Source organism: Hipposideros armiger, unplaced genomic scaffold (assembly GCF_001890085.2).
Source record: "Hipposideros armiger isolate ML-2016 unplaced genomic scaffold, ASM189008v1 scaffold_29, whole genome shotgun sequence".
NCBI lineage: Eukaryota > Metazoa > Chordata > Mammalia > Chiroptera > Hipposideridae > Hipposideros > Hipposideros armiger.
This window is the reverse complement of record NW_017731379.1, coordinates 2344286-2361915: the sequence shown is the minus strand read 5'-3', so window position 1 is coordinate 2361915 and position 17630 is coordinate 2344286. Positions and strand designations below refer to the sequence as shown.

Below are 17630 nucleotides of genomic sequence, written 5' to 3'. Positions count from 1 at the left end.
GAAACGACAGTTGAATTTATTATATGACGTCCACCTACCGGACAGTGGTTTCCAGATGAAGAAACCAAGGCTCAGTTAAATCAAGTAATTTGTCCAAGGTGCACAACTAGTCATTTATGATTGAAACCAACAACTAACTCCAATTCCCTTCTGTAATCCTGCACTCACTCCTGGGCCAAGAATGTGAGAATTTATGATTTGAGCAACCTGGGTATTTACCTCAGAGTCAACCAAACCACCCGTGAAACCTGGAAAAGGCTGGAACTCTATTTTTGACTTGTATGCAGTGTAGTTCCAAACCAAATTGGGACAAATTTGTACCTTGTACCTTATTAAGACTGGAGTGAACACAGTAGGATTGATTTGAATAGCCTTGCCTTAATAGGATATTTGGGCTGATTTCTTCTCTGGATGAGTCTCTGAGAATTCCTAGAATCTGGCGAGTAAGAGAGGGTATGGAGCCTTCCCTATATGCGAAGAAATCCTGGTTTTGCTAAGAACTTGACCAAGGTCTTGGTGGTGTCAACTCTGAAGATAAATCCACAGTTTCCTTGCAGTTACTGCTCGAGATTCTCTGAAGAATTGTGGCTGTATTCCAGGATGTTTAATAGGAAACTCCTTCCTTTATGACATCACTGAGCAGTTAGCAAAAGGGACTATTTGAAACACCCTTAGAACAACAGCCAGTTTTGTGGGAATACAAGAAAAGCAGCTTTTAAAACTGAGGGTAAATATTCAGGCTTCAATAGGACCCTGAATACAAGCCAGCTGGTAAACTATGGGATCTCCCCAGAGGGGCCTATCAAATGGTGAAGACAAGTAAAACTGGGTCCAAGGTAGCGGTGTCAGTACAGAAAGGGGCTGAGATTACTAACACACCCCCTCAGCGGGGACATGGAAACTATCCTGCCGTGAGCCAGCAAAGTGCTACAGCCTCCACAAGCCCTTCTATCCTTCGAAGGTCAGAAGCTGGGCCTCCCACCATTCCCCCTTCATCAGACTATCCTCCATCTGTCTCCTTCCAATTAGGACCTGGCTTCTCAGGAGCACCCATCCTTCGAGGAACCGAGAGCCGATCGAAATCAGAAGCATACCGCCATTCCTCTGTTCAGCGAAAGATCCAGCAAGCTCAGACATCAGCTTCTCCTGCCATCCAGATGCAGCGGAACGTCAGTCCACCCAAAGAGGAGTCAACACGAAGAGGGGGTGAGAGCAAGTCAGGGTGTGACCGCTATAATCGTTACTCATTAACCCCAGATGCCAGATCCTCTCGCCATTTGAGTTTTGCAGACCAGAAGGATAACGCACAAATCGTACAAGAAGACGACACACCCTCCAAGGTCCAGTACCCACAAGGAGTCCGAGTTTCCCGCAGGACTTTGATTTTCCCAAAGGATGAAGCAGTCCAAACTGAACCAACTCGAAAGAGTGTGACTGCTGCTGAGATCAAATTTTTTCCAAGGAGACCCTGTAGCCCAGAGCATGGCAGCAGCCGTGTCTGTGCAGACACTCGGACAGCCCAGAGAAGGACCCCTAGCCAAGAGCCTGAAACGGGTCGTCACAGCTCAATTTATCCAGAACCCAAGGCCTTGCATAGGAATATAAACTTGGCATCATCCCTCAGACTCTCTGTCCTTAAAGATAATACAGATGGTGGACACCGAGTTTCTCTGCGTACAGAGCCTGAGTCTGTCCACAAGCATTCCGCCTACACTGAAACCAAGTCTTTCCCCAAAGTCTTAATATCATCAGAAGTGGAGCCCAACATGAAGTCCTCGATGCGAGGAGACAGCGAGGGTGGCCGCAGGGTCACCATCTCCTCAGAGGTACAGACAATGCAGCCAGCTCATCGTGTGACATCTCGAGCAGTATCTGAGAGCCCCCACAAGTCTTCCATGGTTGCCACTCCAGAGCCCGTCTATAAGCAGCACACTCAAAGACCCTCAGAAAGTGTCTGCACGTCCTCAGGACCCTCACTCAGGTATCCAGAACCCTCCCGAAAGCCCTCTGTTCATGCAAAACTGGAACTGAGCCCTCGGCCCTTACCCCCTCGGGCCTTACCTAGGTACGGGCCTGAGTCGTCCTGGTGGGCCTTACTCAATCCTGAAGCTGAAATGCCCCAAAGCTGGCCAACAGCACCTGATTTCGAGCCTAAGTCCCCTCCTCCCCTAGACCCTCTATTGTCCTTTTTTGAAATGGACTCAAGCCCTTTCTGTGAGGATCTGATGTTTCAGAGGGAGAAGGCAAGTCCAGCAGCAGCACCAGCAGCACCAGCAGCACCGCTACCATCACCAAAGGAGCCTCCAAGCCAGGCACCATTGAAGGAAGTGTCACAGGCCCCCCAAAGCACCACCAAACAACCCATTCAAAGGTTTAGTGCTTTCTTCTTGGGTATGTGAAGAAGCAGACTGCCCAGATGCAGCCCTGATTTAGAGAGGTGGGACGTGGGTGGGCAGGAAAGGCCCTTCCTCCTGGGCCTCAGAGCTGCCCTCCTGCCTGTGTCAAAGCTAGACCCATCTTAGAGCCCGTTGCTCCATTCCTTCCCCACCAGCTTCCCTGAGCTCCAAGCTAATGACATCGGTGACGATGCTTGGGTTGGTGTCGGGCATTGACTCTTCCAGGCAACGCTACTTAATCTTTCCATGAAAGGTAGTAGAAGGTGGTTAGTAGGGTGGGGGGTTGCATCCTGAGAGAGGACATGAAGAACTGAGCTGGGGTGAGGGTTGGTAAAGAGAATAAGGTCCTCAGGTAAATATTCTGGCAACAAAGTAGAGGTGGTAAGGCATAGACAAGCTGGGACTTAAGATCTCAAAGAGGGAAAAGGCATTAACTGGCACAAAGAGGGTGGAAGAAAAGGAGAAGGCGAGTGGGAATGTGACATTTAGTCCTAAGTTTAAGGAGCCTATTGGAGAGGATCCAGGGCTGAGGGCACCTGAGGGTGGAGAAATTGGAGCTCGAAAGGGAGATGTTAAGTAGTGGGGGGAGGGAGGTATGCATCCCACAGAGAGAAAAAAAGCAACAATCTCTTACTTTCAGATGTCTCTGAGGAAATGTACAATCGCATCATCTGGTGGCTAGAAGGTCTGTGCTTTTCCCTCCTGTGGGTGCATTGTGGGGGTTTGGGAGGCAGGAGGACAGGCGGGAAGGTTGCCTCGATGTGTCTCCAGAGCTAGGTCTCTTAGGACACGGTACATGTTGGGGCTTTGACTTGAAGGAACAGACGAACTTCTCATCTTGCCTAAAATTCCACTATTAGTTAATCCTTTGGGGCTTGGAACCTATTTCATTTTCAAGAGCCTCTTTTTAATGGGAGGTAGTGACTTCTGGAATGGAGAACAATTTAAGCCCATGGCCTTTCAGCTTAGCTGGTCTTCACTATCATGTGATAAAAACAAACCCCACCGAAACAAATTACCTGCTTCACAGTCTCACTCAGAGCTGACCCCACACTAATTCAGGTTGAGGGGTCTCCTCATGTGCCTCTCTGGTTCCTCAGACCCTTCCTCAAGCCCCCATCCCAGGACCTGGGAGATACTTATTGGCTGCTACCCAGCAAAATCTCCAGGGGTATCTGGGCCTCCACCTTGAGGCCATCAGTGGATCCTGCAGCCGACTCGAGAGTCCTTAAGAGAAGTGTCCTCAGGGCCTGGCGACCCCCTGAGCCCCTTTGCACTCTTGACCTCTGTGATGGGCAAGAAGGTAGGGACCAGCCCTGATGCAGTGAATCTTAGTGGCAAGGAGTTCCTGCTTCAAGTGTTGTCGTCCAAAATACGCACCAGCCCTGTGAGCATGAGCAAGGCCAGGGCTCTGGATGAGAAAGTTCCTAGAAAAGAGCGAGCCCTGGGAATGCAGTCCAGTCCCAACCAGCATGAGCCCCCAAGTGATAGAGAAGGGCAGCCCTGCCCCTCAGAGGGAGCAAAGCTCCCGTAAAGTAGTGGTTTAGTAGAATATGGATTCTGGAGTTATATTATGGGTGTTGAGCGCTGTGTCCACTATTTTCTAACTGTAACCTTGGGTAAGTATTTTACCTCTCTAATCATGAGCTTTCCGCATCTGTTAATGGGAACGATGACTTCCTTTTAGGATCCTTGTGAGGACTGACCAAGCTATTACATGGAAAGCATTTAGCCTGGTCCCTGGCAACAAGGAGCACTCAAATGCTAGCTGTTGTTATCTGGGCCACTTGCACTAGGAGGGGATTTGGGCCTGGTTATGCCCAAGTCCACTGGATATCTGTAGTAAAATTCTCTCTTTCCCCTCCTGTTGACACTCTCTGAACTCCATTTGCTGCTCACTGGGGATGCCTGGCTTCTGCTTCTCCATTATGACAGATGAGGAGGTAAGAATGCCCCTGGGAGGTTACTTCCGGTCTTCCTGTGCGGGGGCCCCCCCCCCCCTGCTTATCCAAGTCCCTGTCTTACCCTCTGATGAGAGCAGGTGTGGAGGGAGACAGAGCTGCTCCATGTGGCTGGGCCGGTTGTTCACAAAGGCACCTGGCAGAGAAGGCATGCGGGGGCAGAAATCTGGCCTGTGTTCCACTTGCCAAGCTGTGCATCTATGGGGCTGCATCTCCCCAGAGGGCAGTTAGCTCGAAGGTGCTCTATGAGCTAGTTGCAGCCCGGGAGAAAAAGAGTAGACATCTTTTGGCAAATAATGAACCCTGCCAAGTGCTCTGTGAGAAGGCTGTCTGGAAAGCCATAGGTTGGATTGGTCTCCACTGGGCTGTCCCCTCTCCAGCCTAGGGCACTCCAGAAAGGGGACACTTTTCTGGGTTACACACTATTTGAGTCCTCACCTTGGAAAGCCACAAGGTGAACTCTGCTCTCGGCAGCCCTGTGTCCTGAATTTGGCAGTGTCCTGATTTCATAGTGCCTTGTTCCCATACGTACTTAGTTCTTCTAGACCCATGTTTGATAAGATAGTCCAAGCTCGTTCTGTCTCCGTTCTGTCTCTCGTTATATCTCTTTCATACCCAAAGCCTAGCATGGCCTCTGATGGGTCCCATCCATGGGCTAGCCCAGGACGGACAGTTGACTACAGATGGAAAACAAATGGTGGGGGGCAGGATAGCTCAGCTCAGATAACGGAACAGCTGCAGGGGAGGTGCCAGAAATGCGGCTGCCACCTTCTCTGCCATGGCTCCTTACCCAGCCCCGTGCCCTGAGCTCAGCTGTGGGTGGGAGCAGCTACTTTTAGAGATTATCTCCATGCAAGACAGTAAATCCTTCTCTCCCTCCCCCCTTTCCCTCTTCCTTCCTTCCCCCTCCTCTTCCTCTCTTCCATAAACAGTTTTTATTCAGATGCCTAGCACTCTGCTAGGCACTATTGGGGAAAGCATTGAAGGCTCACAGCACCCACATTCTTTGGCCTTGAGAAACCATCTGGATAGAAAGATAAGACAGGGACAGGAAACGTTTAAACAACAATATGAAAGTTTGTGCTCGAATGTCCAAATAAATGCAGCAGACTGCATAGGTGGTCTTGGCGGGTCTTAGGAGAGGGAATCAGCAGGGCATTTGGTGGGGTCAGGTTACCCCTCCTTCCCAAAGCCAGGGGGTATTTTAACAGCTAGCCTCTTGCTGTTGTATTTTAACAGCTAGCCTGGATGCAAATCTCTACCTTGGGGAAAGGGTTAGTATTTTCCCTATTTCAGGATATGATGTTTTTGACAGAGCATGTTCCTCCTTATTCTCCCCCACCCTCACCCCCTTTCCTTGTGCATCTTGTTTTAGTTTAGGAAGTCAAACTCCTTGGCAGCAGGACAGCGCCTTCCCAAAATAGCTCTTATCCTGTCTCGATAATTGCAGCTCTCCAGCCCTGTGCAGTAGCAGAGCTTCTCCCCAGAAGCTGGGAAGACAAGACTCACAGGCAGCTGGGCCTGCTGGTCTTTCCTGGCTGTCTGGATGTGGAATGGCATGGACGTGGGCCAGGTGCTGTCCTCACAGAGTGAGAGAGCTAGGCCTTCCCCCAGGCTGCAGGGCCCACAGGCGGTCCCAGGATGGAGACTGTGGTGCTGGTGTCCAAGGACTCTGGTTCCGGTGAGCTGGGAATGGTTGACTGTAGAGTCTGTTCCAGATTCCATTCCCGGCAGGAATTCTCTGGTGGCCCAGCCACAGCCCCTGGCTTGTGGACTGCAGCATGTTTGTTGAGCTTTCCAAGCCATTCTAGGTCTGCAGCTGGGGATGAAACCAGTTCAGCCCATCTCTCTGTCTCCTAACAAGTGGCATCTCAAGGCCCTTTGGTCTAAGGAGCGGGATGGACAGATGCTTCTCATCCTTGAATTGGGACTTAAGGGCTGGAATTTCTGCAGAGGAGGTTGTGCTGGACTGAGAAATACATTCTTGATGGTTTTATTATTTTTTTTCTTTGTATCATAACTAACAGAAGCTCAACAGGAAGGTCCTAGGGGTGACCTTTGAGGTCAGCAGGGTCTGTCTTCTCACATAGCCCTGGGAAATTCTGTGGAATAAAACAGCTCTTGATGGGAGGGGCTATAACAACCGTGATGGGATGGGGCTGACCTGGCCTCAAGATCCTGTATCCTCAAGGCACCCAACCTACTTGCCCTTGAATGTGACTTCTCAGGCTGTCAGTGGACATGGTTGTTTACTCCCTACTATATCTATCAATTATGCAAGAAACCAACTCTGGAAAAATAGGCCAAGAACCAGAGGAAGCCGTCTCAGTGATACCTAAGGCAGCCTTCCGTGTCTTTAGGGTGACATGTCATTTGGCCCCTTGGGAATGGTACGGCCAGCCTCCTGTTGGCTCCTGAGCCACAGGGATGATTTGTTCAGGTAGATTTTCTTGACAAAGAGACCTCCAGAGCCTAGAAGGAAAGCAGGGAGGCTCTGCATTCATGGGGATGTTAGCAGACTCCTAGGGTATGGGCTGTTGGAAGGGAACCCTGGAACCATCTTTCCCACTCCCCTTATTTTCTCTCACTTTGTACAGAGGCTCATAGTTGAGAGGAAAGGGAATTGTTGAAGGAATGGAGCAGAGCTGCTGAAAATGGGGCAGGGCACCTCGGGAGGCTTTTCATAGCAGCTTAGCCCTCACTACACGGCTTCTTTTCCTGTCAGATGGTACTTTGTTCATTTCCAGCTACCACGGGCAGCCACATCCAGAACAGGATGGGAGGCTGGTGACCTCTGGCCCAGACATGCTATTTTGGGGACAGGCTAGGTTGACCAACTCATCAGGGTTTGCCCAGGACTGTCCTGGGCATTGAAAGTCCTGCATCCGGGGAATCCCTGAGTCCTGGGCAAACTAGGACAATTGGTCACGCTAGGACAGGCTGAGGTGTGGTCACCCTAGGAACCACTAGAAGCACAGAGCAGAGGGATGATGTCCTGCCTTCACCGTGAGACCTGGGCAGACCGCCCCCTCTGCCCGTGAAGTGGGGGCAGGGAAATGCTACTCCTCCTTCTCAGGCTTGATGGCAGAACTGAGGCCAGAATCCCTTCGTTTTTTGGTCCTTCCCAGAATGATCCCACACAGGGAAGAACCTGGCACATTTATTTTCGACTTCCTGGTGTATTTCCCAGAAGCTACTTGGTTCTCTGCCTGGAACCTATCTCCAACATTATGTCTCTGTCAGAGTAGTTTGATGGTGTTTGAAATGGGTTTTTCAAGTAAGAGGAGAAACAGTGGGCCTGGGTAGACGAGGGAGCTTGGCTTCAGAAGGTGCATACTTGGGTGAGGAAGCCAATCTGTAACACAGAAGCCACCCCGACAGCTGCTCAGCCAGAGGAAGGCTGTCCTGAGTGACAGAAATGACCATGTTTCTTCCCCCTCTTCTGCTCAGCTGCCTTTGGCCCAGCTGCCCTCAGGAGGGAAGCACAACAGCTGCACCTTGGGGGCTGAGTAAAGGCCTGGAGGAGGGGGACAGAATGTGAGGCAGTTCCTGAGAGCAGCTCAGGCTCTGGTGCTGGAGGTGAGAAGGCTGGGTCAGCCAGTCATTTCCTGGGCACACCCACAGGCAAAGTCAGCTAGCTCCCGAAGTCTCCCCAGTGGCGGTTTTGGGGAATTAGGCTCAGTAAGTCTGAAACCAAGACCTGTTTTCCGAGATGGAGTGGTGTCTAGCCGGAGAAGCCGACTCCATAGTTCGTGGCTGCATGGTCATTCCCATGTCACTTTAGTCTAAGGCTCTTCCTCCAATGCTGGACACCCATCACACATGCACGTGCCTAATCCTTTGGAGGGAAGGCATTTGAAAGAGTCACAGTTGACAGTTGCTGGTTTGGTGTTGACAATTTTCTCATTAGCTGAGATAATAGCTACCACTCATCTTAGTGATTATACCATGCTAAGTGTGTTACTTTAGCACCCCATGAGATGGACTTTCTTCTCCCGATTTCATGAGGAAACAGGGGCTCAGAGCTGGCTTATCAAAGCTGGGAGTGCTTTAGGGAGTATCTTGCCCCAGGGATTCAGATGTGGCACAGAAACTCTTCTTCTGTAGCCATATCTTCTGGGAAAATAACTTTTCAATATTTCAGCAGCACCTTTAGATATCAAGAATGGTGAAGGGAAAGGTGTTAGTGAGGGTCACATCTGTGTCTTTGCATGTGAACTGTAAGGCTCGGTGTTGGGTGTGAGCTGGTAAGCAGCCAGGATGAAGGGCAGGTTATGGGTCAACAAAGCAAGAGCCTCAAGGCTTGCCTGTGCTTCAAAATCAGAGTGGAAAACGAATCAGTGAATCCTTTATTGACAGTCCATATTGACCAGACATCTGGTGGTGGGGGGGGGGGTGAGCAGAGGCCTGGTCACTCACCCAGGCAGACATCACATCACATGCTCACTGAATTGAAGTAAATAGAGGTTAAAATAGAAGACATATTTCCTGTTCTTGAGGGGCTTGTGGTTAATTGGGGAGAGGAAAGTATACAGATGGGTCACTTGAAAAGGTGTAGACATCAAAGACAAAGTCCAGTGAAATGAGTGAGCAAAGCTTCTGGCATGGAGGCAGTTGGAGGGTAAAGGCAAGGGGGAGACAGATCTCAGCTCAGGATAATGACCTTCGTGACCAAAGATGGAAGGGCAGTTGTTAGAGTTAGTGAGTTTTTAAGCAGAGGCTGGGAGGGCAGGGGCGGGGCCTTGAAGGGGGTTAGACTCCAGTGGGTATTGGCATTGGGAGGTATGTAAGTCCCTTCCATCCCTGAGCTCCTATGCCCTGCCCTGCTGCAGAGAGGGTGTTTGAAGGGCCCTCTGGTTGGCATCTAGCATCCTGCCAGGTCCGGAACTGCAGCCTTTCAGCAAGTGCCAGGGAACACAGTGCTCCGTGGCCTTTCCACCCACATCTCACACCTGCCACAGGATCATGGAACACTGAGGAACGGTAGGGGGAGGAGTGGGGCTTAGGGGATTTTGGTTTCTTGCCTCTGTACAGACCTTGCTAGACAGACTAGCTGAGGTTTCCTTGAAAGGCACCACCCTTTGATAGCCTTTTAGCCCCCCCCCCCCCAGGACTCTCTAGGTCATCAGTGACTCTCGGGGGAAGGGAGGTACAATTAGCTCTTGCACCACTTAAGGAAAACTCTGCTACTGAGAAGCAAAAGTGGCCTGTGCGAGTCATGCAGATCTGAAATCCTGATTTCCTATGGTAATCATTCTTTATTCTTGGCTTTGTACCTGGGCCCTAGCTTGGCCCAAGTGTGGCATCCTTGTTGAGCTCTGTGCCACACGCCCTTCACCGATGGGTGGGCCGGAAAGATCCAATGGAGCTGGCCAGGAGGTTTTTCATACAGACCATGTTGAGGGAGCCCAGGACGGCAGGCTGCAGCTGTGATTGCTGGTCTGAGTTTCCCAAAAGAGTCACCCTCTGTGCCAACCTAAGTGCCCACTCCCTAGACCTTTGGCTCAAATACCCCGCCCCAGCAGTGCCTGGGAAATTGTGCTCTAGTCAAGGACATCAATGCCTGATGGAATGTTGGGTTTCAAGGGAAATCCAGAGCTCCAAAAGCCAAGAGGCACTGAGGCAAGGTTGGCCAGGCCATCCGATGGCTGGAGGTGGGGAAAAGTGCTCAGAGGTCGGTGACTCACAGGGCAGCTATATTTTGGCCCTTCTTCTGACCAGGTAGGTGTCAGACTCTACCTGCACCAACACAAAACATGAGAGCTGGAGTTGGGGCGGGGGGAAGTCCAGTCCTCTTTCAGCAGGGGAAACAGGCCCAGGGAGGGGAAGGGTCTTTGCGGCGGTGTGATAATCACCAAAGCTAACATTGGGACTGTGCCCAGGCCAAGTTCTCTCAGAGACCCCTGATACTGCAGGGTTAGCCTGCGGAGTTTGTGCAGGCTGAAAGGCTCGAAGTCTGCAGCTTTTATTTCAGTTGGTACCAACGTGCTTCAGGACACAACAGGGGTCTCGGGGGCGTGGGCAGCACGTGCTGGGATTCCAGCCACAGCCGAGAATGAGCTAGCTGCGCAGCCTTCTGAGATGGGTCAGAGCCACACGTGAACTACAGCTGGAACTGGGTAGGGGGAAGAGGGATGTTATGATTGTAGAAAAGGATGGGACCTTTCTTCCCTGACATAGGCTTTCTCCCCTGGGCCCAGCACCCCCAGCCCAAGCTACGCAGACCGCTGGTGGAAGCACCCAAGAGGTATTCTTATGAGTGTGTGCATGCGTACTAGTGGCCTCCAGCTAGTTCCCAGCAGCGGGGCTTTGTGTAGCCCAAGTTCTGATATCTAGGTCTGATGGCAGCTGCCGCCGCCGCTGCTGCTGCTGCTGCTGCAGACTTCCAACAGCCATTGGTTTCTCTCTGAAGAAACTCCTTTATGTCTTTGTTTTCCTGAGTATAGCTTCAGATCTCCTGATCTACCCCAGGCCTTTCCCGGGAGACTTTCTCTACCTCCAGAGTTTCCCCCTCTTTGGAGCCAAGCTCCTAGTCCTTAGCCTAGTTTCATCCTCTCATTTTCAGATGTGGAAACTGAGGCCCAGAGAGGTGAAGCGAGGTCACCCAGCTAAAAAGACTTCTCCTCATGAACTGATTTTTTTAAGCATCAACACCCCTTCCATCCTCCAGCTTACCAGGGCCAAATAACCAGTAACATCACCAATAGCAGCCCTGGGTTCTCTGAGCCTGATCTCATCTGCCTACCCTGGCCCCCCTCCCATCCTCCCTCTGGTGAGTTTTAGCTGATCCCAACCATGACCACAGGGTCACAGATCAGACTGAAATAGGGTAGGCTCGCCTCTGGCGCTTCTACCAATAGAGAGGGCCGTGCCTATGGGCCTCAGTTTTGTCCAAAGTGTATTCAGGCCAGTCGGCCTGCCCTGGGGAAGGACTCTTGAGAGTCAGGGAGGGACATGCTTCTGGAAACTTCCACAGAAGCCTGACCAGCTCAGACCTGTATTAGCTAAGGAAATCCCTACCAACTCCCACCCCCTAAGCATTTCCCCCTGATTGCTGCTGACCCTCCTGAGCCTCTAATGCCTCTAAAGCTGCTGGGGCATCTGTCCCCACAGAACCTCACCTGATTGCCCAGCATGGCCTGGAGCACACCTAGGATGGCCTCTCCAGGGGCCCTCCCCACTTTCCTCAGTCCCATACAAGGCTCCAATGCCCGGAAAGGGTACTCAGCCTCTCCCTTCCACCTTTCCAGCAGATGAACCCTGGATAATTTATGCAGCAAGTCCTCTTTAATCTAATCTAGGGCTCTGCACAAAGAAAACCTCCTGTCTCCTCTTCCTCGCTTAGGTGGAGGTGGAGCATGTCTGCCATTCCACCTCAGGAAGTGTGGAGGGGGTTTGGACAATCAGTAACTTGGATATCAGTTCAGGTTCGCTTGCCGCAAACCTTCGGACTGTTGGGGCTGGCTAATGGTTTCTCTCCAACTCGTGGGGCAAACCCCCCCCCCCTCCTTCCAAAGGCATCTCCTGGGAATGCCTGGTGGGCCCTTTCTTTTTCTTTGGGGACTGGCTCAAGCCCCCATGGTGATGCACTGCCCGAAGAGGCCACTCTTTAGGGGCTAAGGAAGAGCCAGGTGACAGTGCAGCCCTGTCCTGAGCACCTCTCCGCACCTTGCACCTCTGGGAGTCGCGGGCTTCAACGCTCGTCCTTGGGGTGGCCGCCTCCTTCCCCCGCCTCGGAGGAGCAGACCCCGCCTCGGGGCCGACTCGCCCCGCCCCTGCTGCCGGGCCACGCCCCCGGCCGGTCCGCACTCGAGGCGGCGGGCTGGGGCCGGCGGTGCAGCGAGGTCGGCGCGCAGCTCTGGCCGCGGGTCCGTCGGGCGCTGTCCAGGCAGAGCCGGCCCTGCCCGGGCTGCAGCCATGGTAAGGCAGTGGGGCGCGGGGCAGGGCCGGGACGCGCAGGGCCTACCGATCCCGGGCAGCTCGCGGGGACCTGCGGCGCTGCAGCCCGGGCTGTGCCGGGCGGGAGGCGCTGTCGCTGGCCGCGGGCACAGGCAAACACTGCTCGTTCGCCGTTCCCTGCTTTTGGAGCGGGCCCCTACCACTCCAATGTTCTTGAACCCCGGTGTTCTTGGACGAAGGGGTGGGTCTATGCTGGGGTTGGACACCAGCGGATAAGCTCAAGTTGTGCTGGGGAGGGCGCGTCAGCGATGAGCGGAGTTGAGGGTCCCCGCCCTTGCTTGGATCAGCTGTTACCTGGGTGACCCCTTCTCACCCCTCCACCCTGGGCTCAGGGGCCAGCCCTAACTTCCTTTGGAAAACACACAGAGGAAGCCCACAAACTGCCTGCCTCCCCAAGAGAGATGGTGAGACGCTTGGGCCCTCCGTCTCACAGACTGGCAAGGGGCAGCTCCTAGGCCCTTCCTACAGCGCCCTCTGCCCAGGGACCTCTGAGAGAGGAAAGCCCAGCCCACCATTCTCCGTGGGATCAGCTGTATCCCTCTGCCTCTGAGACAGGATCCATGGGGAAGCTTCCTTCTGCTGCATCTTACTCCCCCCCCCCACACACACACACACCAAGCCAGGTCCCTCTGCAGTGGTGGGGGGTGGGGGAGAACTCGTTCCTGCCACCTGCCTGTAGTGGGAGGAGAAACAGTAACCCCAAGTAGGAGGCCCCCAGGTAGGAAGTTTTGACGTTTGGCTGTGACAGTGTCAGCTCTTCTCCTGCCATCGTTGTCTCCCACCAATATACTATGCCGGGCATCAGGGCCTCCATGCCCCATGCCATCTTCTCCCAGTTTGGAACCTCCACCCGGGCTTTTGTCCTTTGCCTTGAGAGGCACGGGCTGTTTACAGTAGGGGGAGATCTGTGATCAGCCTGTGGGGCAGGATGTTGGCTGTGGGCAGCCTCCAGAATGGAGCTCCCTGGACCCCATGAAATCAGAAGCTTCTGGGTCTGGAAAGGCCAACCTTTTGGGCTCTTGTCTCTCAAGCTGTGTCCAGGCTGAGGCCCAAGTCTTGGCCAGGAAGTCTTGGTGACCCTGTGACCTTCCCCAAAGGGGGGTTCCTGGGAAAGGCCAAGTGGTGCCTCTCTTTATCCTTGCCTCCATCCTTCTCCCTGCATGGGGATAGACAGACTGAATGTTCCAGAGCGGTGGAAGCCTGGGGGGGCATTGATTGTCCCCAGTGCCAAGCCCAGCAGAGGCCAAGAGGGGCTTTTGCTGCCACATATTAAGTTCAGTTCAGCTGAGGTCTTGGTTCTTTCAACTTGGCTGAGGCCACCCGGTTCCTCTCTAATTAAAGACACCCTCCCACCAGCAGAGTCCTCACCCTCCAGCCTGCCCTCCAGCTAGCCCAGTCCTTAAGCTGACTTGTTCCTATCAAGTCAGACTCCTTTATGAGGGTCTCTGTGAAAGAAGATCAGTGTCTCAGCTGCTTTGGAGTTCAATGGGGAGAGCTCCTCAACCCAGGAGCCCCGGGGGTGGTGGGTGGGGGGATTAATTTGCATGCAAAGAGAATGACAAGCCAACATTAATAACCATCCTGTGACTTGAGATGCCTCTTCTCTCCTCAAGTTCAAAGCAGCATGAGGTTATCTGTCATCTGGGAGTGCTTTCTCTCCCCAGCCTTCCTGGATGGCGAGGAAGGGCCAGTCACAATTGGACATTAAGGCCTTGAAATTAAAACACTATTCAAAATCACATTTGGACATTTCTGGTCGAACCAGAAACACTGGCCTTTTGACTCCTTGTCAAGTGCTCCATCTACACACTCCCAGCTTGGCCCCTCAATTTGTCTTCTACCTACTTGGCAATTCTGAAGCCTCTGGGATGCCAGCCTTCTGTTGGCCTGAACTCATGCCCCTCAGAGACCAAGCAGCTCCCTCACTGACCCTCTGGAAGTGATGGGGTGATGGAAGTGATACAGGTCCCCATGAGTCAGAGGTCAGGTATCCTTAGATGGAAGGAGTCCCTCTGTGGCTGGGGTTCTCTGCAGGGAAATCTAGGGGCAGATTTCTGAAGACAGTGGTGCTCTCTGCTGGGAGAACACAAAGGGACATGGGCAGAAAACTGGACCTGCTCCCATAAGAACCTGTGCCCACAGGATTATAGGACATCCTACCGTACTTCAGCTCTGCTTAAAGTGAAAGCGAGAGATTGGAATCATTTGGGAGTGGAGTCTCCTGGGTGGCCAGCCCCATGTATTGATGGACCAGGTCACCTTGGGGACAACTCACAACCCTCTGACAAGCCTCTGTGTCCTTGGGGGTTAACAGGAGAGGCCAAGGGGATCAAGCACCTGAGCTGCAGACAGACTTGGGGCGCTGGTGCTGTGGGGTAGGCGGCAGGCAGGAGTCGTGGGGCCGCCAATCGGAGGAGGAGGGGACTGCAGAGAAACTGAGTGATCCTGCTGCAGCTGAGCTGTCTTTGGAGGGTGGGAGCCAAGGGAAGGGGAGGAGGAGGGGGTGGGAAGGACATTCCACAAGCTTTTTTGGCCCCCGACAGAGACAGGGGGGTCAAATAGAAAAGGAAAGGAGCAAGCCAGGACTGGGGATTACAACAAGAGTATCAAGACCAGGCTGTTTCTGTGTGTGAGGAAGTTTGCCTGGGAGATACCATTAGACCTAGACCTTGCCGACAGGGAGTCCGAAGCGTGGGACATGGACCGTTCACTGGCATGGCAAGGCAGTTCTGTCCCTGAGGACAGGAATGGAGCTGGGGTAAGGTGCTGCTCTGGGAGATGGGTGGACCTGACCTGCCTCCCTCCTGCCTTTGGCTGGGATTGGGGCTCAAAGTCAGAAACTGATTTGGTCACCGGCAGTCTGGGGGCAGGGAAGGACAGACAGGAGGTGAGGACCCTGACTTCTCGTCTAGAGCCCTTGTGGGCCCCTCCATGCTGATGAGCAGCAGCCAGGACTGGCAGAGAGAGTGGTGTTGGGTTCCTGGTGGCTCTGCTGGAAGAGTGTGTGTGGGGGGGTCTCCATCAGTACCTTCCCTTCTCCCCTCCTTGCTGCTCTTCTGAGCAGTGCCCCTGGGGAAACCAGGTGGAGCACAGCCTCCAGACCAGCCGCTGGGCCACTGTGGAGCTGTATAGAGGGGCAGGATTTCCTGGAATTCCCCAAACTCTAGCTGCCAGAAAACAAGACCTGCTGCCCCTAGCCCCAGCCCTTCTCTATTGCCATATAATTAATCGTCCAAGCTGGGACATTTTTGAGAGTGAAAAGGGGCGCAGTGAATCATTATACTAGGAGCGCAAACATAAACGGGGGTGTATGGTTACCCCACTGGACCCCATGAATATTATGAGTGAGAAGAGCCTGTTAAGTCAGGCTTGCCTCAGGACAGCCTCTTCTGGTCACTGAGTCCCCATATGCTGGTTCCAGTTTTAGGCTAAAGGACCTCTTCTCCTCCCCTGTCAGGCAAGCCCTGGAGACTCTGGCTCTAAGCAGGTATGGGGACTTGAGAGGTGACAGCCGGGAAGTGGCTCTGAGGGGACTTTTCCCTATAGCCTCACTATCTCTACCTCTTCCCTCTGGCATAAACCTGGCAGTGTGCACGTCCACCTCCCTCAGCTCTTGCCTTTATAAACCGGGGACCTGCTGGGAGACTGTGCCATCTTACCTCCCCCCCCCCCAACCCTGGCTGGGACTCCACAGTGGTCCGGGGTAGCCCCCACTGGCTTGGCCAATCCCCAGAGGGTGAGTCAGCCTCTGAAGCCGGCCCTTGTCCATTGTCTGGGGGTGGCACGTGGGTATTGTGAGGCAGAGTTGAGCCCAGCACTGCCAGGCACTCCACAAAGGGGGCTGGCCCCCAAAGAAGAGAAGAAGCTTTAGGGTCGAGACCTGAGAGGGTGAGAGTGAGGGGAGCCATAGCTCTTCCAAGCTGGAGATGGAGTGGAACAGGTCTCTGCAGAGAAGCCAGCCATTCTCTGTCTACCACCCCTGTGGTCCACAGTTCAGGCCAGATCCCCTCCTGCACTGCCGGCTAAAGCCTAGCTCCAGAGGGGGCAAGGGGCAACTGCGGGGTGCTTCCCCCTATATGTGCCTCGTAGTTGGGGGCTGTCAGCAGCTCTGGAGGTCCAGTGTCCTCCCATCCTACTTCACCTGGTCCCTCCCAGATCCCCTGCACCCACCTTTAGCATCCACTAGCAGGTTTAGCCTTCTCCCTTGCGTCCCAGGCTCAGGCTCTGGTGTGGCTCAGTATCTGGTACAAGGGAGGGTCGGGTCAGCTGTACTGAGCTTGGGCAGTGAGCCCTGGAGAGTGAGCACTCCGGTAGAGTCTGCACCTCAGTCCCAGAGCTCCCTGACCTGCGATGACAGGAGACATGGAGCCCCGTGCTGGTTCTCCATTGACCTGGGGCTGGCAGCTCCCTTCTCCCCTCCCCACTTCCTTCCTGCCTAGCCACCTTCTGACTCCCTGCACTCTCCTTGAATCCTTAGCCACTTTCTCCTCTCAGCTCGAATGCCTCTCTATCTATGCCCCCTTATTCAGTCTGACTTGTGGCTTTTGAGCAGTCCCTGGCCCCTGGCTGGGCCAGACCCACAGGAAAGGAAGCCTCAACAAGCACCCTGTTGAGAGAGGGCATCAGGACTGGAGTTACTCAGTTCCCAAGAGCAGTTGCTGGGTTTTGGGGGCGGCCCAGGGCTGCTCCGGCACCCTGGGACTTTTCCTGACATCTTGGACCTGTGTGTGTGCAGGTGAGGGAGGGATGGTGAGCACTTCCCCTGGCTTGGCTGCTATTGCAGTTTCTTTCCTAACTACAAGCGCTTTCCTCTCTCTCCCTCTCACCTTCTCCTGTCTTCTTCCTTCATTCTTCCCTTTCTGCCACCTACCCCACCCACCAACCCCTAGATCAAGCGCTTCCAAGAGGAAACGGATGATGCAGAACTGAACAAGTTCATGAAGGATTTTCCGGGAAATGAGAGCTGCCACCAACCAGAGGCCCAAACCTGGGTGTCCAGGCCCCAAGCTCCGGAGCCAAGGCCTCAGGCCCCGGACCTCCACCAGGATGACTTGGAGATCAGAACCCCCTCGTGGCCCCAGTCCTCTGACAGCCAGCAGTACTTCTCTGCCTCAGCCCCTCTCAGCCCCTCAGCCCGGCCCCGCAGCCCATGGGGCAAGCTTGATCCTTATGACTCCTCTGAGGTAGAGCCTGCAGCCCTGCCCTTACCTTCCACTGGGCTGGTGCAGAAAGACCAGGGAGGGAACAGAGAGAGTCTTAGTGTACTCACGTGGATGTGTGTGTGTGTGTGTGTGTGTGTGTGTGTGTGTGTGTG

The 17630-nt window shown here is 53.6% G+C and overlaps 1 protein-coding gene across 6 annotated transcripts in view; it reads left to right on the top strand.

Moving 5' to 3' along the window:
* The first annotated feature begins 806 nt into the window (after positions 1–806).
* SEPTIN4 (septin 4) overlaps positions 807–17630 on the top strand; it is a 23016-nt gene continuing 6192 nt past the window's right edge. Inside the window, exons 1-3 of one of the 6 annotated variants that reach the window (XM_019636652.1) lie at positions 3036–3081; positions 4332–4339; positions 17206–17499. In XM_019636652.1, coding sequence (XP_019492197.1) covers positions 3051–3081; positions 4332–4339; positions 17206–17499 — 333 coding nt within the window. In that variant the 5' untranslated portion in view covers positions 3036–3050. Of the gene's footprint in view, positions 2392–3035; positions 4310–4331; positions 4340–12143; positions 12278–14610; positions 15075–17205; positions 17500–17630 lie in introns of those variants that run through there. The other 5 variants (XM_019636650.1, XM_019636653.1, XM_019636651.1 and 2 more) reach the window with 5 other exon arrangements.